The sequence below is a fragment of the Carcharhinus amblyrhynchos genome, chromosome 25 (assembly GCF_965287045.1).
Source record: "Carcharhinus amblyrhynchos chromosome 25, sCarAmb.v2.hapA, whole genome shotgun sequence".
NCBI classification, from domain to species: domain Eukaryota; kingdom Metazoa; phylum Chordata; class Chondrichthyes; order Carcharhiniformes; family Carcharhinidae; genus Carcharhinus; species Carcharhinus amblyrhynchos.
In genome coordinates, this window is record NC_137348.1 from 12,077,596 (window position 1) to 12,099,760 (window position 22,165).

Consider the following 22,165-nt stretch of genomic DNA (forward strand, 5'->3'; position numbering starts at 1 on the left):
AGAGTGGATGTGTGTGCATAGGTTATCAAGCTTTAAAATTTTGTAATCACAGGTAGAGAAGATATTTTCCTATTGAGCAGCAGAAACTTGGTTTTAGTTGTGTTCAACAGTTGGTGAAGATCAAATAATGCTGGTTTTACTTTACAACTGAATTGCAAATTGTGCAGAGCAGGTGTGGCTGGATCTACAGAATATAAGATTGTGTGTCAGCTGCATACAGAGGGATAAAATAGATCTCTCTGTTGCCTGAACCAGATTATTTATGAAAATAGAAAAAACAGGACCTAAATAGAACCATGAAATCATAGAAACCCTACAGTGCAGAAGGAGACCATTCAGCCCACCGAGTCTGCACCAACCACAATCCCATTCAGGCCTACTCCCATATTTACCCACTAATCCCTCTAACCTACGCATCTCACAATGTTAAGGGACTTTTTTTTAGCACAGCCGATCAATCTAACCCATACGTCTTTGGACTGTGGGAGGAAACCCACACAGATACAAGGAGAATGTGCAAACTCTATACAGACAGTGACCCAAGCCAGGAATTGAACCCAGGTTCCTGAGCTGTGAAGCAGCAGTGCTAACCACAGTGCTACCATGCCACCCTTTTTAACTGAACAGGAGGGAGAGGTAGTATTGAAGAGGTGCAGAGGCTGCAGAAGGACTTGGGCAAGCTAGGAGAATGGTCAATGAAATGGCAGATAGAATAGTGAGGTTATGCACTTCGATAGGAAAAGTAAAGATGTAGACTATTTTCTAAATGGGGAAAGAATTCAGAAATCAGAAGTGCAAAGGGACTTGGGAGTCTTAGTTTAGGATTCTCTTAAGGTTAATTTGCAGGTTGATTTAGTAGTTAGGAAAGCAAGTGCAATGTTAGCATTTATTTCACGAGTAATAGAATTCAAAAGCAGGGATGTACTGTTGAGGCTTTATAAGACTCCGGTGAGACCACATTTAAAATATTGTGAACAGTTTTGGGCCCCATATTTAAGGAAGGATGTACTAGCCTTGGACAGGGTTCAGAGGAGGTTCACGAGAATGATCCCAGGGATGAAAAGCTTGATGTACAATGAGTGCCTGAGGATTCTGAGTCTGCACACAATGGAGTTTAGAAGAATGATTGAAACTTACAGAATAATGAACAGCCTGGATAGAGTGGACATGGGGAAGATGTATCCATTAGTAGGACAGACTAGGTCTTGAGGGCACAACATCAAGGTAAAGGGACAGCCCGTTAGAATCAAGATGAGGAGGAATTTCTTCAACCAGAGGGTGGTGAATCTACAGAATTCATTGTCAGAGAAGGCTGTGGAGGCCAGATCATTGCGTACATTTAAGACAGAGATAGATTGGTTCTTGACTGGTAAAGGGATCAAGGGATACAAGAAAAAAGCTGGAGAATGGGGTTGAGAAACTGATCGGACATGATTGAATGGCGGAGCAGACTTGACAGGCTGAATGGCCTAATTCTGTTCTTATGTCTTATGGACTTATAGAGACTCACTGTTCCTGACATTGCGTGGCCACGATTAGTTTAATGTGCAGCTGTTTTACCAGGCAAATCTGACAATTTTAATTCCTCATGAGCCTGGGCTTTTCGTTCCAAGTATGGTCCCCATTCACAATTCCTGCTTAATGCAGATTGAAACAGATCCGATACCTATCAGGCTCTTTCCTTCTTGTTCTGGCAACTAGCAGACTCACACTTGCCTTCTCACAGCCTTCCAGGCTGGTTCAGCTGCTTCTGTGAGAAGAATACACATAAACACCAAAAATCTCCCTGCATTGCCTATCTCCATTGTAATGTGGCATGTCTGGAATATTCCAAACAGAAATTTAAACTTATTTCCTGTTACCTTCAAAACAACCCTTTCATTCCAATAGCCACCTGAATAATTAATACCTCAAATGGACACAATGACCCACTTTCTAGACTTACTGTCTAGGGAACTTTCACAGTAATTTCATTGCAGTGTTAATGTAAGCCCACTGGTGACACTAATGAAATAAATAAAGAAAAACAGTATTTACAATTTGTGTTTAATTTCTTTGATCTGAGGAATCTACATGAATAATTGAAACCTCCCCAGTTTATACTCCAACTTCAACATATTTTCTGAGATGTCTTGAGACAAACTGGTTCCTCCAGATAAATCCAAAGTAGCCATTATAATTCTAGATGAGAATATCTTTTTTAAAATTTGTTTGTGGGACATGGCGTCACCAGTTGGCCAACATTTATTGACTATCTCTAGTTAGCCTTGGAGGACAACTGAGGTCAAACACATTGCTGTGGCTCTGGAGTCGCAAGTAGGCCAGACCAGGTAAGGGTGGCAGATTTCCTTCCCTAACGGAATTAGTGAACCAGATGGGTTTCTTCCAATAACCGACAATGGTTTCACGCTCACCAGTAGATTCTTAATTCCAGATTTTTTTTATTGAAGTCAAATTTCACCATCTGCCATGGTGGGATTTGAACCTAGGTCCAGAACGTTAGCTGAATTTCTGGATTAATAGTCTTGCGATAATACCACTAGGCCATCACTTTTTACCACCATTCCATCAACACACTAAAACTTTCCCTTTGAACTGTACCTAACCAGATCTCTTTGAATTGCACTTACTTCAGATTATTTACCAGTTTCTCCATCAGTTATTTCCATTTATCTCACATTCAAAAACTCAACTCCCAACTAAAAGTCATACTCCTAAAGATACGTATCATTTAATTACATATTCAGAACACCAGGATGGTCCCAGATGAAGAGCCATGGGAATTGCCATTGATCACAAATATAAGAGATATTGTCGGGATTATTGTGTAATGTTAAAATTCTTCACACAATGATGCGGTCAGTATTGTGCTGAAGAAACTTATAATCTGTCAGTGTACTCATACTTGATTTTCAGAAATATGAGTCTGGAAGCAGTTTATTGTGCAAGGATGGTAGGATTATATCATAAAATTTAGGGAAACTGTGGAAGAACCTTGGAGTGTAGGATTCCCTACTATGGGAGATTCCCTACTTTGCAGAGGACCCTTCCTAACTTTTATTAATATATGATCCAGCCATCATTCCTTTCCTTATCATGAAGGGATCAAGGGAAATGATACTGGGCCAATCCAGACTGGACATAGCACCTTATAATTTTATTATTTATTCCCATTTGTTGATTGTCTATTCCCTCTCACTGATTGGTTAGTATGGAAAGAATGCTACAGGGAAGCTTTCATTCTCAATTTCATTGCGATATTCGATATGAATGTGACACAATTGTACACAATTTGAACTAGTTACTATTTTGTCAGTATTTTCTTTGACGATTTCTAGTTGAAATATAGAAAAATTCCAAAATGTATGGTTGGGAGTGGGGAAAGCACGTAAATAAGTCTCTAAATTAAAATGAGTAAAAAAAAATTAGGAATAAATTCACATCAAATTCTCAGAAATGTTTGAGAAACACTACGGTAAATATCTTAACATGTTTAACCAGTATACTTACAGAAATCCCTTAACAAACATCAGTACCATTAGACTTTATCTTGAGAAGCATACGCTCAATGTGTTGGTTAAACATCAACAAGTAAAATGGCTCTTAAGATTTCATCTGCGGCGTCACATCTCGTTTATGTTATTTGACCAATGAATACACACCTAACAGTTATTAAAATTCGTAATTTTTCTACTCCACAGAGAACAGTGGCAAGAATATTAGTCTTGCTCCCTAAAAGATAGACGAAAGTAAAACTTTTTTGTTGTCATTGTTAAGGGCAAGATGACCACTTTTTGATGTATTTTCTCTCCAGTTCCTTTCTCGCAGCGTTTTTGTCAACAATCACGTTGTGCAAATGACCCAGCTCATTACATTACAGCCTTGACTTCACTTCAAAAGCATTTAGTTAATTGTAATGTGCTTTCAGATGTCCTAAAGTGATGCAGGGCACTTTTTTTTAAAATGCAAAAGCTCTTTCTTTCCTCCGGTAAAGCATAAAACTGAAAATGTTGGAAATCTGAAACAAAAACTGAACGTGCTGAAAATACTCCTCCGTTCAGTTGGCATCCGCATTTCACAATTACACACTTACATTTATCCACTAACTTGCCTTTTCACATTAAAGTTTTTACATGAAGGCCGCAGGCTGTCTTGGACTTAGGCTGGTGATGCCTTGTTAAACTGAAGATAAATTCTGCTGTTTGAATGTGTGCAGTGGTTTCTCCCATTTTGGCTAGTGAGTTTAGCATGCCAAATGTCATTTTTTTTTCTCCTTTATTCTTTCATGAGATGTAGGTATTGCTGCCAAGGCTAACATTTCTTGCCCATTCTTAATTGCCCATGAACTTTCCATTTCAAAGGGTAATTAAGAGTCAACCACATTGCTGTGGGTCTGAAGTTGCATGTAAACTAAACAAGGCTGGCAGATTTCCTTCAATACAATGATGACCATGATGAGTTTTTACAACAATTGATTACAGTTATCATGGTCACCATTCCTGAAGTTAGGTTCAGGTATAGGTTTATTATAGACTTAGTAATTTAATTCAAATTCTACCAGCAGCCATGGTGGGATTTGAACCCATGCTTCCGGGGCATTAGTCTTGGTCCAATGACATTACCACTTTGCCAACCTCTCCCCAGAGTCTCATTCTTCAAATTGAATAAAATCTATTTGGTTGCTTTTTAAAATATTTGATGATATAGCGAATTAATTTCAAGAACCATTCTCAGGACAACTGTATTATGTGTTGTAACCTGAAGTTCCAATGACAAAGAACAAAGGAAATTACAGCACAGGAACAGGCCCTTCGGCCCTCCAAGCCTGCACCAACCATGCTGCCCGACTGAACTAAAAACCCCTACCTTTCCAGGGATTGTATCCCTCTATTCTCATCCTATTTATGTATTTGTCAAGATACCCCTTGAAAGTCACTATTGTATCTGCTTCCACTATCTCCCCCGCCAGCGAGTTCCAGGCACCCATCACCCTCTGTGTAAAAAATCTGCCTTGTACATTTCCTTTAAACCTTGCCCCTTGCACCTTAAACCTGTGCCCCCTAGTAATTGACTCTTTCACCCTGGGAAAAAGCTTCTGACTATCCACTCTGTCCATTTCCCTGATAATCTTGTAGACTTCTATCACGTTCCCCTCAGCCTCCATTGTTCCAGTGAGAACAAACCAAGTTTCTCCAACCTTTTCTCAGAGCTAATATGCTCTCCATACCAGGCAACATCTGATAAATCTTTTCTGTACCCCCTCCAAAGCTTCCACATCCTTCTGGTAGTGTAGTGACCAGAATTGAACACTATATTCCAAGTGCGGCCTAACTAAGGTTCTATAAAGCTGCAACATCACTTGTCAATTTTTAAATTCAATGCCCCGGCCAATGAACACAAGCATGCTGTATGCCTTCTTAACTACCTCATTAACTACCTTCTCCACCTCATTGCCACTTTCAGTAACCTGTGTACCTGTACACCCATATCCCACTGCCTATCAATACTCTTCAGGGTTCTGTCATTTACCGTATATTTCCTCTCTGTATTAGACCTTCCAAAATGCATTACTTCGCATTTGTCTGGATTAAACTCCATCTGCCATCTCTCTTTCCAAGTCTCCAACCAATCTATATCTTGCTGTATCCTCTGATGGTCCTCATCACTGTTCGCAAATCCGCCAACCTTTGTGTCATCCACAAACTTACTAATGAAACCACATACATTTTCCTCCAAATCGTTTATATATATTACTAACAGCAAAGGTCCCAGCACTGATCCCTGAAGAATGCCACTTGACACAGCCTTCCATATAGAAACATACCCTTCCGCTGCTACCCTCTGTCTCCTACGATCGAGCCAGTTCTGTTTCCGCCTTGCCGGTGAACTTACCAGCTCACCTCTGATCCCAAGCGAATTCACCTGCACCAATCTGCCACGAGGAACCTTGTCAAAGAAGCTGTAATTTGATCCAATATAATGGAAACAGAGGAGGCACTATTGACTACCTTTGCAGTTGGGGCTGTGAATTACCCCTCTCTCATGCACACACATCCACACTTTCTGTCTTGTGCACTTCCAACTAGATGCTCCCACTTGCCTAGATGACTGTAACTGTAACAAGACTCAAGAAGCTCAATGTTATCCTGGACAAAGCAACCCAATTAATCATTGTTCATTGATCAGCCTACACATCCATCCCCTCCACTAGAAAAGCACTGGCAATTTTCTTGTCAATCTTTTCTGTGCAGCAGAAAAATGAAATTTTATAAAGAACTTTAACAAATGTTTAATTGTATATTGATTTTCATTGGTTAAGTAATAGTAACAAGATTTGACTAACAAAATCTTAAGCATCATTTTGTTTGTTGATGTTGATGCCAAGATGTTTAGCAAATGCTTCTCAAAATAAAATCTAACAACACAGATTTTGTTAAGAGGATGTTATAGAGTCATAGAGGTTAACAGCCCTTCGGCCCAACCATGCCACCCTTTTTTTTAAACCCCAAAACTAATCCCAATTGCCCCCATTTGGCCCAAATCCCTTTATATCCATCTTACCCTTATAACTGTCTGAATGCTTTTTAAAAATGTACCCACCTCTACCACTACCTCTGGCAGCTTGTTCCAGACATTCACCAACGTTGGTGTGAAAAAATTGCCCCTCTGGACCCTCTTGTGTGTCTCCCCTCTCATCTTAAACCTATGCTCTCTAGTTTTAGATTCCCCTACCTTTGGGACAAGATATTGACTATCTAGCTGATCTATGCCCCTCATTATTTTATAAACGTCTATAAGATCACCCCTCTGCCTTCTATGTTCCAGAGAAAAAAGACTCAGTCTGTCCAGCCTCTCCTTATAATTCAAACCATCAAGTCCTGATAGTATCCTAGCCAATCTCTTCTGCACTCTTTCTAATTTAATAATACCTTTCTATAATAGGGTGGCCAGAACTGTACACAGTATTCCAAATGTGGCCTTACCAATGCCTTGTGCAACTTCAACAAGATGTCCCAAATCCTGTAATGTTTTGACCAATGAAACCAAGCATGCTGATTGTCTTTTTCACCACTCTATCCACCTGTGACTCCACTTTCAATGAGCTATGAACCTGTACCCCTAGATCTCTTTTCTCTGTAACTCTCCCCAACAGCGTACCATTAACTGAGTAATTCCTGCCCTGTTCAATCTACCAAAATGCATCACCTCGCATTTGTCTAAATTAAACTCCATCTGCCATTCATCAGCCCACTGGCCTAATTGATCAAGATCTCGTTGCAATCCGTGATAACCTTCTTCACTGTCCACTATGCCACCAATCTTGGTGTCATTTGCAAACTTACTAACCAGGCCTCCTTGAGCAACCTTCCAGGTTACAAAGAGTTACAAGTAACATTCTGGGAAATACATCAGTTCAGAAGTTTCAATTTTTAACAGTTTTGAGATTATGCAGATGATTAGCATCTACACTTGCTTTTTTCAAAAAGTACCCATAGATGAATTATTTCTCATTAAAACAAGAACAATTCTTCAAAAGTACATTGTTGCCTGAGCATTGTGGATACCCTGACACTATGAAAGGAGCTATATAAATGTGAATTCTCCCTTTTTCTACAGTCTGAAGAGAGATGTTAGCATTTACATATTATTGGATAATTCAATAGATTTCTTCCTATGTTTAATTACAAGTAGAAGAACCAGTTCTTATGCATTTGAGCCCATGTTTGACGAGTGATGACACAGGTCATGGTTTGAGTAATGTAGTTGAATTTTTTGATGAGGTCACTAGCAATGTGTTTAGGGAAATGTCAATGGATATTGTTTGCGTGACAATAGCCCAGATTTTAGATTTTAACAAACTTGCATGTTTGACATTCCTCTGCTATTTTAACACGAGAATGGGCTAATCATTGTTATATGTCAGCTACCGATCCCAAATATTTTCAGCAGTATTTCATTGCTTATGTTTGTTCACCTGAGATGAACATAATGGAGTTTACCAGCGTCCTGCCTCCTTGTGAAATTACCAGGAACTACTTCTCGCAAAGGGTGGTGAATTTGTCGAACTCACTGCTCCATAGCACGAAGGAGTCTGAATTGTTGAGTGGTTTCAAGAGGGAGATAGACATATTTCTAATAAAAAAAGGACATGGGGATCAGGTGGAAAGGTGAATTTGAGACCAGGGAGAGATCATTCATGATCTAATTGAATGGCGGTGCAGGTTCAAAGGGCTGAATTTGCCTACTTCTGCCCCTCATTCCTATCATCCCAATACTATGTGGGGAAAAAAATCATGACTCTCAGTTAAATTTATAATGGCAATGAAACCATAACACAAGCTACTCATAATTTACACACGGTGTCATTAAAATAGCAAACAGAAGACAGCATGAGAATGACTTGGAAATTCACAATAATAAAGAATTGAGACCCGTTTTATTACAGCAAACTAGTTGGAATTTACTCTCCATCTGGTCCATGTTATAATTAAAAAGCGTTTGATGAGATTGATGACAAAATTTTAAATATTTTTAATTTCCTGGCATTAAAATCCTTCGTCTTAAAGTAAAGCAAAAAGAATATCAATCTAGATATTCAGGAAGCTAAATAATCATAACATCCAGTCATTCTTTATGAAAGACTGCTAGAGGGTGAATTAGTTATCCCATTTTGCAGTGTGAAAAAGTATTTTACTGTATTATCCTTATAAGCAAGATTTTAAAAAAAATTACATACAGGAAGAATATTTCATGATTGTAGCACAAAATTTGAAGTATTCTCATTAATAGTTTAGTGAAAAATAATAGGTTAGAAATCAGTGGAAGTGATATTAGCAGAAGACAACGTAATGAAATTCCTATATCTATTGTTGTTGTGTTATTATTGCAATTATTCTTTTTGTGTATACTATTCTACAAAAATGAGATGCAATTGCCCTTTCTGCTTAGATGTAGCAAGAGTCTCAGAACAGAGACCATCTTGGTGTTGCATCAGTCTCAGCTAAGCTGTCTTACAGGAATTAGTATCAGCCCCAAGTTATATAAAAGCATGAATAATGGCATGGCAGATCCAATTAAATATAGAAAGAAAACATTTTTAATTATACACACAATGCTGAAAGATTTTTATTCAAGATCATGTTCTTACATTAGGATGCAGCAGAATTTAAGTTAATCATGTAGAACGGGAGATATAAAAACAATCTTCAGTTACAGCAATGAGTTTCTGACAGAACTATATGGGTGATCATCATCATAGTGTTATAGGTTGCATGCACATAGCATTCTGCTCATTTACAATGGTAAATCTTAGTCCAGTATTAATCTATAAAATCCCAACAGCTGCAAAAAGGAAACACATCAGGTTAAAACTAATCACATCAATTATGTAATCATTAGCCAATTGACTCAAATCAATTCTCAGATACTAAGGCATGAAATAAACAGGTTTAAATAACACTCAATATTAACATCTAAAATAAACTCAAAATATAGCAAAATAATTATGAGTTTTTTAGTACTAACACCTCATTTATTTCCACTGAGATTCAAGTCCACATTTTTCAGACTCTTTGCACGTCACTGACTCTCTCGGGTCCAGATGTCACTAGTTTCTGCAACATTTTGCAACTGAGGTAATTCACTCTGCCATTATTGCTTCATTTAGCTGCAGGGTTGAGATCAGAAATTCCTTGACTGAAGTGCTTTTGACTGCTTAATGTTTCATCAATGTTCAAGACATGGCCAGAGAGGACTGTCATACGCAACATCCAAGTCCATTTTTAATTCTACATTATTACTAAGTGTTTGCATGATGATTTGAAAATGTTACATTCCTTCAAATAAGATAAATACGATTAAAAATGTCCAGTTACTGAATTAGGAAATAAAAATTCACTGCTGGGGAATCACTGGGTCAGCATCTCACTGTTCCACTCTTGCAGGATCTGTTCTGCTTTCTTTAATGTTGAGTCTTTCTACAGAATTTAACACAGGAGAATGGTTTAAACAGCTTTTATACATTGCAGTTCTTTAAATTTGCCCACTCCCACAATGTTCTTATCAATTTGATATCTGGGATCAAATGGCATCTGAATAGGGAGAGTAACAGATCTCTGCTGAACAACCAAAGTGAAAAAGCTGGTTTTTCAACCAAATTCTTGGGGGAATAGAAGGCTAACAACCTATGGGTGCCTTCAAATTCAACATAATGGATAGCATAGAAACTGGAGATATCAAACTAATATAGGGTAGGCGCTGGTCTTCTGAAGTTAAGCCTGAAAGAAAGTTTGCATAAGGGGAAAGGTATTCTGTAAGCAGATTTGGGACTGTTCCTGCCATTGGGTACGGGCAGAAAACCATCACACAATAGATAGGAAAAAAAAGTGATGCAAAAAAAAAATTAAAAGATACAAATTGGGAAGAAATGCAAATTGGGAATAAGATAAATTGCATTTAAACAGCAGTTTTCATGATTGGAAAAAGCCCCTCAGCACTTCATAGCCTATGAAGTAGTTTTAAAGTACAGTCAATTTGCTCACAGAAAGATTCCAACATCAGAAGTGGTAAATGATCGAATGATCTTTATTTGAATATTTGTTAAGGAATACACGTTAGCTAGGACACTGGAACACCACTGCTTTTGTCCAAGTGGTATCATAGGATGTTTAATATCCAACTGAGAGGGCAGCTTAATCTTTCGTTTAATGTCTCATCTGATGGATGACATGCCCAACACTCACTGCACTGAGGTATCAGTCTCAAGTCTCTTGGGTAAGGCTTGAACACATGACCATTTGACTCAAAGAGAAGTTTGCTTCCACCGAGCCAAGGCTGACCAATGGCTTGGATCTTTATAGTTCTGTGGTTGTTGAGATTATTCCTGACTAGATTACAGGAACTTGGAAAAGAAATAGGTCAATTACTTGGCACATGCCTGCATATTGTTCAGAGTTTGAATAATGTAGGGAGAGGGAGGATGAATATGTAACACAGAGAAAAACTTAAAATTGGAGTAGGGTTCTGACTGCATTTGAAGCCCAAAGATACCGGCTCCCTATTATTTACTGCAGCGTGCAAGATTCACATAACTACAGTATTTTAAGAGTTCTATAATCTCTATGCTGCAGTTGACTCTCAATATCCACAAGAACTTCACAATCTCTACTGCAGCTCACCTTAGCAAAACAAAAGCGGATAAAGTTTTCAAAGTGCTTTTTGTGTTCAGAAGAATAGAAAGCAGATACTGGAATTGCGGCCAAGCCCTGTGAATAAAAGTTATAGCAAAGAGTAAGAATTTTGTTTGGTCAATTAATGTAGGAAGGTTCCACTCACCACCTGCACTTACCTTGATCACCCAATTCTTTACTTTTTATAACCAACTTTTCCTGGTGCTGTTGTGGTTATAAAAGTTAACTTTGCATAACAGATGTTTATATTCCTGTGCCTTTCTCACCATTTTAGGGTTTCTAACCTCAGTTACATGACTGTGGAAAATCCAAGGGAAGACAACATACATAGGTAGGAGATACACAGAGGTTACATTACCTTCAGTTGCACAACATCTAGTTTTACAGTGAAAACTGGATCTTGATGAACATAGGAACAGAAGTTACCATTTGGCCCCTCAAGTCTGTTCCACCATTCAATGAGATCACCATTCATGAGCTAATCTATGAGCTAACTCCACATACCCACCTTTACCCCATACCCCTTAATACCTTTGGTTAACAAAAATCAATCTCAGCTTTAAAAGCTGATCAAGCATCAACTGCCATGTATGGAAAATAATTTCACTTCAACTACCTTGTTTTTGTAGCTGAAAGGACTGATTAACCTTTAGCTTATGCTCCCCCCCACCCCCATCTTAAGGCTTCCCATGATGTGGAGATGCTGGCATTGGACTGGGGTCAACACAGTAAGAAGTCTCACAACAGAGAAGGAACAGCATTCACCTGACGAAGGCACAGTGTTCCGAAAGCTTGTGGTGTTTACTATCAAATAAACCTGTTGGACTTTAATCTGGTATTGTGAGACTTCTCACTGTTAAAACTTCCCAGCCAGTGGAAATGGTTTTGTTCCATCTAGCTCATCAGTTTCCCTTAGCATCTTGAAATCTGACACGATCACCTCTTAAACTTCTAAATTCTAGGGAATACAACCCTAGATTATGTAATCTCTGCTCATAATTTAAACCCTGGGAGTTGTCATTCTGATAAACCATGCTGCACCCTCTCCAAGGTCAATGGTGTGATGCCCACAACTGCCCACTATAATCCAGGTATAGTATGTGCCAGTGTTTTATATAACTGTACCTTAATTTCCTCTTTTATTCAAACTCTCTAGGTATAAAGGCCCACATGCTATTAGCCTTTTCAATTATTTTCAGCACCTGTTCATGACATTTTAATAATCCGTGTATCTGACACTCAAGTCCCTTTGGATCTTCAAGTTCTAGCTTTCCGATGTGAACTACTCTAATAACCTGTAACACCAGTGTGCAACTTACCTGGTGATAAGGGCATGAGAGATAGGCAATCTTGATGAACCATGAGTGTTTGAAAATTTGCCAAAAGATTCTACACGTGCATTGACCGTAACAATATATAGATCTAATCATAAACAGAAGATTTATTTCTATTCATTCTGCTATTCTATTATTTCTGCTTCAGTCATTGAAAAAAGGCTGTCATAAAAAGCTTTTCATATTCAGGACCAGTGGACAATTACAAATTTTAGTTAGCTAGCCTCAATTTTATACTTAGCCCCACTATTTCAAAGCTACCCACCTTATTGGTTATGAGCCACTTCACAAATCTATAATCATACGGCTGTTCAGCGTCTGGCAGATCAACTTCTGATAGGAAAAGACATTAAAAAAAAGTAAATCAGCTACCTCATGAAAAATAATTAATTCAATTTTATGGTGGTAATATATAGAACATAACTCAAATATACATCAGCGGAGGCCAGACATTCCCCATTGGATAAGGTGAAGAGAGAAAGCAGGGGACTCTATTCTAAGTTGGCCTCATGTGCATCTTAACAGCCAGGTTCAACGGAGCAGCTCATCACACCCTTGGCTACATGCTGTGCATGAAATGGGGAGAATTATACCTTAAAGTAACATGAAATCTCATTCAAAAATAAAATTAAACATCAAAACCAAATGGATACCATGCATCTTTGCTCCTCATTTCCACCTAGAAGAGTGTATTTGATACATGGTGTCTGGAACAACAGCTATCCTGGTTCCACATTGCACTATGGCCACATATTAAGATTGCAAATCTCCATCAGTCTGTTTATTTCGTTTGTACTTTCCTTGTGACAACCAATCTAGTTACTCACTGACTGCTGAGATGTCCACGGTCAGGAAGTAACCACCCTCTGGTACAACTGGCTTTAACCCCACAGATGTGAGACAGGCAACAAGTTGGTCACGCTTCAGTTGCAGCTCCTGGCGTAAATTGATGAAATAACTTTCTGGGGCTCCCAGGCATCCATATTCTTTCACAAATCCCTCTGCTACAGCTTGCTGAGTACAAAAAAATAGATAATCTATTTCAATGATAATTCAGATTCAAAAGCCAATTTCATATTGTGTCATGCAGTTTGGTGCGGTAAATCTACAGAAAACCACCAATGAAGAATTTCTTCAGGGTGAAGAGAGAAAATGGATGGAGGTAACTATGGGCTCAAATGGGGTCCAAGTTGATACTGTTTTCAGTGGATGGTCTAAATTAATTCACAGTAGGTGACTAGTGTGACACCTCCACCAAGCGGATCCACACTATCTGAGCCAACTGCTGTTGACTGACCAGCTAGTATGGCTCACTGAAAACAGAAAGTTGGATCAGAAACAGCAGCCTAGCACTGTTCCCACGTGCCTACATAATTCAGCGAATTAATGTCGTAATGGATAAGGTGATTCTTAAGTAGGCAAACTACCAGTGATCAGTGCTGTGTGGGCTTAAACTCCAACATATGCCTATTCACAATTGGAGGTACCTAATCATTAGTTTAATTTTATCTTGTCAACCTGTACCCAACCATAATTTTCTTTTATGTAACTTGGAAAATATTTCCAAACACTTCACCCGTTGAAGGTGATGAAAAATAAATAGACACAATAAATAGTTATTGGGGCTATGGTATGATGGAAGAATTAGGAAAGGTTACCTTGGTTCAGAAATTGGATTTCTAAGATTTTTGAAAGGAAGAGGTGAAGACCTTTTGGATGGAGTTCCAGGGAGAGTCTGGAATAGCTGAAGACTGTCAGTACAGGTTGAACACAGGTGGCTCAGAAGGTTAGAGGTTGTGGGAAGAGACAAGACTGGAAGAGATTGTAGATATAGAATGGGTCGAGACTGCTGAGGGATTTGAAGTTGAAAATAAAGATTTTAAATCTAATCTGTCGGGAACGAGGAATTAGTGTAGATCAATGAATATGGGAGTAATGGTGTTTGTGTGACATGCAATAGCTGGGTATTTTACGTTTAGATAAGTGGGGCAAATCCGTTTCTGTTCCGTAGTCAGGTGGTATCTCCACACGTGGATCTTTCATTGGTCTAGTTTGGACATTTGTAAGTTTGCTATTAGATCTTCGTACTTTAAGACTCGTGGCTGACCTAAAGATCTCAACAAGAAATAAGTTTATGTTTTCTTTGAAGGAGGAATTGTTCTGAAGTAAGTAAGGTAGCCCAGGGAAATTTCAGAAACAAACAGCAAATATGGAAATGCCTCACTGTTGCTGTACTAATTAGGGAGCGAAAGTGAGCCCTCTGAATGAGAATGTGAAGTCTAATGAAATATAGGGTGAGCTCCACAGCATTACATTATCATTTTGATGGCCACATAACTGAATTCATTCACCACGATACAGACATAGTTGTGAAAAGTAATCCCTTTGGTACTTCCTACCTGTGCTCCAGTGGCACAATGATAGTTTGAGTTCTGATGAACAGTCTGCAAGTGCTTGATGATGTCCTTAGGTCCAATTGCCCAGCCAACCTACAATAAGTAGATAGAATGTCACAAAATTGGCAACCAGAAAATATCCAGAGTTTTTGCATTTTATACTTAAATAAAGTGCAAAATGAACAGGTTGATTTTTACGTGGGAGTTTTACTTACAATTAGCTGATCTAACTCTGAAAGTACAGTCAATATGAAAACATAAGCTGTAATATACTGAAAATGCCAGTTGTGTGGCTGTGTGCAACATCAAAACAGCCAATTTCTAACCATTGAAGTTTAATTTCCTCTTAATTCGCTGATGTTTCTAACGATTGTAGCTAAGTTGCAATGCAATAGATTTCTTGATTCCATATGTTGGGAATTAGGATCAACTTCATCATTCCATTACACAGCAGCTAATTCCAAATCCTGCTACAACTCCAGCTCAAGAGGTCACCTTTGGTAGAATTTAGCCATAGTAACCAAAAGCACCAGCAGAGAGTTATCAATTAGTCATAAATCCTAAACCAAGCAAGTTGCTTAGGATATGTGATAATTCTCTGGTTAAAAATGCTTTGGAATTCGTTCTAAAGAATACAATTTACTGTTGCTAGTTAGGGATCCAAGATTTTATCTGCTGTAAGCTGATGGCCCATTATTATGAACAGCACTCTAAAGGATTAGCACTAAAATTAGTCTTTGACTCAATCAAATTTTCTGACAGTTTTCTCCTACTTACCTTCCACCCTGTAGCACTGAAGGTTTTTCCTGCACTTCCAACGGTGACCGTCCGCTCCGACATCCCTGGCAGGCTAGCTAAGAATAGGAAAATATGAATAGCAGCTGGGGTAAGAGCAGATAGGGGAGATGGAAAGTGGAAGACAACACAATAAGAGTAACATTTGCTGGTCTCTGCACTAGTGTGGAGCCTCATTCAAAGGACATGCAGTAGTGGAGCTCGGGCTATAACTGTCTAGCCCTGAATTTCCTAACTGTGCTTTACATTACCAAAACTCCATGCTCAATGTTGAACCTCACAAGATATGTTTCTTTACTTGCTCCATTACCACTCCCTTCGGTCTTGCATCACCAAATCTTTTGTCATTTAATCTCCTGTCTTCCATTCTATGGGAAACTTTCCCTTTTGTTCTTTTTCCCTGTACTCCTTCCTTCCACTTGTTGAAATTCCAATACATTGCTTCCACCTGTTCCCAGTTCTGATGAAAGTCCTTGAACTGAAACATTAACTCTGTTTATTCAGTCAGGACAAAACAATAATAAGAAGAATACAATAAAATAAGCAATAAGCAAAATAGTATGGATGTTGGAATCTGAAACAAGAGCAGAGTTCACAGATTCTTCTTCAGAACTGAAGCAACACTGTTAACATAAAAAAAATCCTGAGGCATTCAAAGGAAGGTCGATGTGCAATATGTACACAGCCAGAAAATGGGTGAAAGGCGAGCAAGACTTGGTATGAAACAGGATATCAATCGCAGAAAAATCTCTTGACAGGTTGGAGTTTGTGAAGGGTAGAGGATGAGAGGTCAGCAAGGAAACCAACTCCATTGAGCCTGCAGATAGTGCAGTCATCTGTAAAGAATTCAGCAATGGATAGGTTGAGGCAGGGACAGAAGCAGAGGTGGAAGTAGGTGGGCAAAGTAATGGAAAAGATATAGACACTCAACTCAAAAGTCAGCCAAGATGCTGAGGTTGCCAGTTTAAACAAAGGTCAGGGATGACAATGGAATCAGTGGCAAGTGAGCGACACATGTGGTAGGAGCCAAAGGCTTCAGTTTTCCTAATGTTGAGTTGAAAATATTTATCCAGGAGTGTATGTCGGATAAGCATTCTGGCAGTACACAGACTTCTGAGCTCAGAGTGGTAGCAGAAAGGCAGAGCTGGACATCAGCCTAAACTAACCCTCCACAGAAGGGAAGTTGATAGGACAACCTAATTATGTTCTTTTGGTACAGTTATAGCAAGACCGTGGATAACAGTGTGATCTCCTAAACTCTCTGCTGCAATCCCCTAAATGCCCTGCCACATTCCCCTAAACACTCTAAATCCTGCCACAACCTACTAAACTCCCTGCTGCATTCCCTTAAACTCCCTGCTGTGATCTCCTAAAATGAAGCAAGCAAAATGGGTACAAGATAGATTATATTAAAACTGATTCTAAATTCAAGTTCTCCCATTCTAGACCTGTTCATGTTTGCACACTTTTAGCTAAGAAAGTACATATGAAACTGTCTTACCAATTCGTACATGCTCATTTGCATCATACACCAGCCACTCGTATACCTCGTCACTAATGCACAGCACATTGTGTTTCACACACAGGTCTGCGATTACCTGCAACTCCTCCCGTTTGAAAACCTAAGTTAGGGTAAAACAAAGAGCAATTGTTAAGCAGTATGTTTGAAATAAATGGAAATCAACCTAAATCTCCTTCCTTCTTTGTACTATGTCCTGCTAGATTAATTTTTCTTTCATCTTTCTTAAGGCTCCCCTGTTCATGGAAATGACTCTATTCCTGTCTGCTCATTACATAGGAATGTCAGTCACAAGCCAGAATATTTATGCTTCAAAAAATCATCTAATCCTCATTGAGAACATACCTGACTGAAGTGGAAATGATTTTTGGTCCTTCACAAGCAACAGATGTTGTATCAAACACAAGCTGCCTTCATTTTCATGGAGGAAAATAATTTTTTTTGGGTATTCCGTTTAGTGACAAAAATACATTAAAAAATTAGTTCACCATGTCATTGAAATAGTAAACATAATTTGCATTTGTAGAACACCTCATAATACTTCAAGAACATCCTCAAACACTTCACATAAAATGAAGTGCTTCTTGTTGTGGCTACTATTTACCCCACAACATTTACTCCACAAACAGCAAGGAAATGAATGAGCAGTTAATCTACTTTCTGGAGTATTCTGTGTAGCTTTGATCTTCGTACCTAAGGATATCTTAGAGGAGATGCAGTAAAGATTCACTAGATTGATTTTGGGATGAGAGGGTGTCCTCTGTTGAGGCGAAGATAAAGTAATTAGTCACAATCCACAAAAGGTCATGGGCATCCTTTTTTTTATTCATTCATGGAATTGCTGGCTTGGCCAACATTTATCACCCACCCCCTGACTGCCCTTGAGAAGATGGTAGTGACATGCCTTCTTGAGCTGCTGTAATCCATGGTACATCCCAGGATATGCTTCAGTGAAGGTGTTGACGATGACTTGGAGCTCGGCCTCTGAGGGTGCACATACATAAGCATCATCAGTACTGCAGTTCTGGTCTGCAGGCAGCAGAGGGTGAATAGATTCCCATTTGTTCTGTAGTTTAGTTCCACTCCAGCAGGGAGTGCATCAAGTGTGAGATGGAGCATTGCAGCAAGGAAGATTGAGAAGAAGCAGTTCGATGACACGGGCTTGCTTGACCCTAGTTGGAACATGAATTGGGTGTCTGGTGTATCCGTTGATCAGAATCAGGGCTTGCATATCATTGTGGAGCAGGTGGCAGGGTGGTGATAAACTTTCAGGGACAGTCAAAAGGAAGGAGGATGCTCATTAATTCCTCACGGTTTGACAGTGCCAAAGGTTTTGGGAGGTCAAAAAAGGCCATGTACAAGGACTGATGCTTTCCCCTGCATTTATCTTGTAACTGTTGCGCAGTGAAGATAATGTGCATTGTGCTCCCTAGTGGTAGAATCCACATTGTGAATCTGTGAGGAGCTCTTCAGGAGAAGGCGATTAAGGAAGACTCTTGCCTGCGACTGACAGCAAAAAATTTCCTCTATAGTTACTGAAGTCGGACTCGTCACCTTTCATGAAAATAGTCACAATTACAGCATCTCTCAGGTCTCAGAAGCAAGTTCTGCTTCTTCCAGCTCACATATTAGTTTTTTGGCAGGGATTCCAACTGCTCTTGCTCATGAGTGGGAGATAACGGAATTTTGCTGGAGAAAGTCTACCCTGCCCACATTATCAAATTTTGTATAGAAACTAGAAGCAGGAGTAAGCCATTTGGCCCTTCGAGTCTGCTCCACCATTCATTATGATCATGGCTGATCATCAAATTCAATCTGGGCAGCACGGTGGGACAGCGGTTAGCACTGCTGCCTCACAGCACCAGGGATCCGGATACAATTCCTGCATCGGTCACTGTCTGTGTGGAGTGTGCACATTCTCCCCATGTCTGCATGGGTTTCCTCCGGGTGCTCTGGTTTCCTCCCACACTCCAAAGATGTGTGGGTTAGGTTGATTGGTTATGCTATGTTGACCTCAGTCTCACGGGGATTAGTAGGGTAAATGTGTAGGATTACGGGGATAGGGCCTGGGTGGGATTGTGGTCGGTACAGACTTGATGGGCCAAACGTACTCCGTATTACAGGGTTTCTATGATATCCTGATCCCTCCTTCCTCCATATCCATTGATCCTAATTTCTTTCTGAAATCAGACAATGTTTTGACCTCAACTACTTTCTGTGGTAGTGAATGCAACACATTTACCATTCTCTGGGTGAAGAGATTTCTCCTCACTTCAGTCCCAAAAGGAATTATCCTCAAATTATGACCCTTAATTCTGGACTATTATCACCTGCAATCTTCAAAATTGCACTCCCTATGCCCAAGCCCAGGTCATTTATACACATGAAAAGCAATGGTTCTAAAACTGATCTTGGGGAACATTGCTGCATAGTTCTCTCCAGTTAGATAAGCATCTTTCCACTCTCTCTCGTGACTGATGTAGCTGAACAGCAACAATGATAACTAGGTAGTTAAATCAGGTGTGTTAGGAATTGCTGTGATGCCTCCTTTGTATTTATGAATCGGGTTGCCCTATGTTCCATTCTGAGTGACCACAATCAGGCATCCTGGAGAACTTTTACTTTTCTATTTGTACACCAAGTATCCACATCAGCAAAGGATTTGTGAAGATCCAATTCAAGATTGCCCTTCAGCTTCAAGGGAAAATTCAAGGCAGGCAACCTACCTTAAAACAAAATTAAAATATTGCCTGTAGGTGGTGCTGTAGTAGAGGTTTTGCTAATGTTTTGGCTAACTATAGAAACATCCAGCAGCTAAAATGGTGATTTTAGACCGAGTTTATGATTCCTGGATTTTCCTTTGAAGAGACAGACAACTTTGAGCAAATTTAGAGCATTAAACAGAATAAAAAGGGGAAGGAAAGCCTGCCACCTCAAAATATGCACCAGAACTTTCAAATCTACCATTCTCTTTTAACACCTTGAAGCCTATGACTACATATGAAATAGAAGCAGGTAGGCATGGCCAATGTGCCTATACATATGGACCAACTCAGTGCATGCAGACAAGAAGATCTTATTTAGAGTTGTCTGTAAAATGCTGTGTCACGAGAGTGTACGTTTCCTACAAGCAAGTGGGAAGAGATTTCGATAGTTTGTTTATGAAAACACGCAGCCCATTTATGCCAAAGGAATAACATTAATCTGTACCTGTCAATAGGCCATAACTTTCTGCCTTCCCAGAGCTGGATTTGGGGGTTACCCTAAAGATGTGCAAGGGAATCTCTGCTGGAAGTTCCCAAATAAGGATTTACCTGACAATGGTCCAGAAGGGTTAACTTCCCCTGGATAATTGTGCTGATGGGAACCATTCAACACAATTTAAATCGCCAACATCGGTTGGCACCATCCTCTGTGGATAAGTTGCCCCTCAGGTCCCTTTTTAATCTTTCCCCTCTCACCGTAAACCTACGCCTCTAGTTTTGGATTCCCCTACCCTAGGGAAAAGGTCTTGGCTATTCACCTTATCTATGCCCTTCATGATTTTATAAACCTCTAAAAGGTCACCCCTCATCCTCCTACGCTCTAGGGAAAAAAGTCCCAGCCAACCCAACCTCTCCTTATAATTCAAACCTTCCATACCTGGTAACATCCTTGTAAATCTTTTTTGCACCCTTTCCAGTTTAATAACATCCTTCCTATAGCAAGGTGACCAGAACTGTACACAGTACTTCAAATGTGGCCATACCAATGTCTTGTAACGTAACATCTCAACTCCTGTACTCACTGCTCTGACCGATGAAGGCAAGTGCGCCAAATGCCTTCTTCACCATCCTACCTTTGCTGTCACTTTCAAGGAACCACGTACATGCACCTCTGTTCAACAACACTCCTCAGGACCCTACCATTAACGTATAAGTCCTGCCCTCGATTTGTCTTATCAAAATGCATCATCTCACATTTATCTGAATTAAACTTCATCTGTCATTCCTTGGCCCACTGCCCCAGTTGATCAAGATCACATTGTAGTCTTAGGTAACCTTCTTTTCTGTCCACTACACCATTAATTTTGGTGTCATCTGCAAACTTACTAACCATGCCTCCTACATTCTCATCCAAATCGTTTATATAAGTGACAAACAACAGTGGACCCAGCACTGATCCCTGCAACACACCACTGGTCACAGACCTCCATTCTGAAAAATGATTTGGTCTTGAATTCTTACCAACCCTTAAATCACTAGCAGTTGCCAAGAACCTGCCTATAACTGCACAAATCCTCTTCGCTCTTACCTTGCCAAGAGGGTTGTTTGGAGTATTAATAACGATTGCTTTAGTACGTTTGCTGAATTTATTTGCAAGTTCATCAGGATCCAATACCCAGTCAGCACTGGTCATCAACCTTCCAGATACAGGTTTCTGAAATGACAATAGGTAACCTTTTAACTTTCTAATCTGTAAAGGGTATTTTTGCATTGTCCAGTCAACAGAAATCCTTTCCATCTTATTTGCACATTTAATTCCTGCACTTGCTTTTGGTGCTCCTCAGAAGAGAGTTTACACAAGTTAAGTAAAAGACAAATGAGTATTTGAAATAGCATTCTATTCATGGATCTAATTTACAATATCTCCTATAGCAAAAGTCCTAGAAAGTTTTTCAGACCCTAAATTCATAATTGGGAGGTGATTTAGAGACAATTTCAAGAATATTTAGGCATGTTTTTGGTGCAGACTCCGAATTAAACATAACCCTTGGCAAAGTCACCTTGAAAGATTGTAAGAAATGGCTCTCTGGTTAAACTGCTAACTGTTGCTTATCTTATAACAAAATTATTACTGTGTGTAAGAGTAAAAATCATACCATGGGAGTCTTTAGATGTCTTCCCCCTACTTGAATAACTGCAGGATCTCATCTCATATTAAAATCCATTT

General features: G+C 39.4%; 1 protein-coding gene across 7 annotated transcripts in view; it reads right to left on the bottom strand.

Moving 5' to 3' along the window:
* Positions 1-9,079: 9,079 nt before the first annotated feature.
* The window catches only part of LOC145358184 (kynurenine--oxoglutarate transaminase 1-like), a 247,401-nt gene continuing 234,315 nt past the window's right edge, over positions 9,080-22,165 (bottom strand). For all 7 annotated transcript variants that reach the window (XM_080211959.1, XM_080211952.1, XM_080211953.1 and 4 more), the window contains 8 exons: positions 21,527-21,652; positions 17,216-17,336; positions 15,697-15,773; positions 14,923-15,012; positions 13,351-13,537; positions 12,789-12,856; positions 11,178-11,264; positions 9,080-9,977 (listed from right to left, as the gene is read on the bottom strand). In XM_080211959.1, the coding sequence (XP_080068085.1) occupies positions 9,909-9,977; positions 11,178-11,264; positions 12,789-12,856; positions 13,351-13,537; positions 14,923-15,012; positions 15,697-15,773; positions 17,216-17,336; positions 21,527-21,652 (825 nt within the window). In that variant the 3' untranslated portion in view covers positions 9,080-9,908. The remainder of the gene's footprint in view (positions 9,978-11,177; positions 11,265-12,788; positions 12,857-13,350; positions 13,538-14,922; positions 15,013-15,696; positions 15,774-17,215; positions 17,337-21,526; positions 21,653-22,165) is intronic.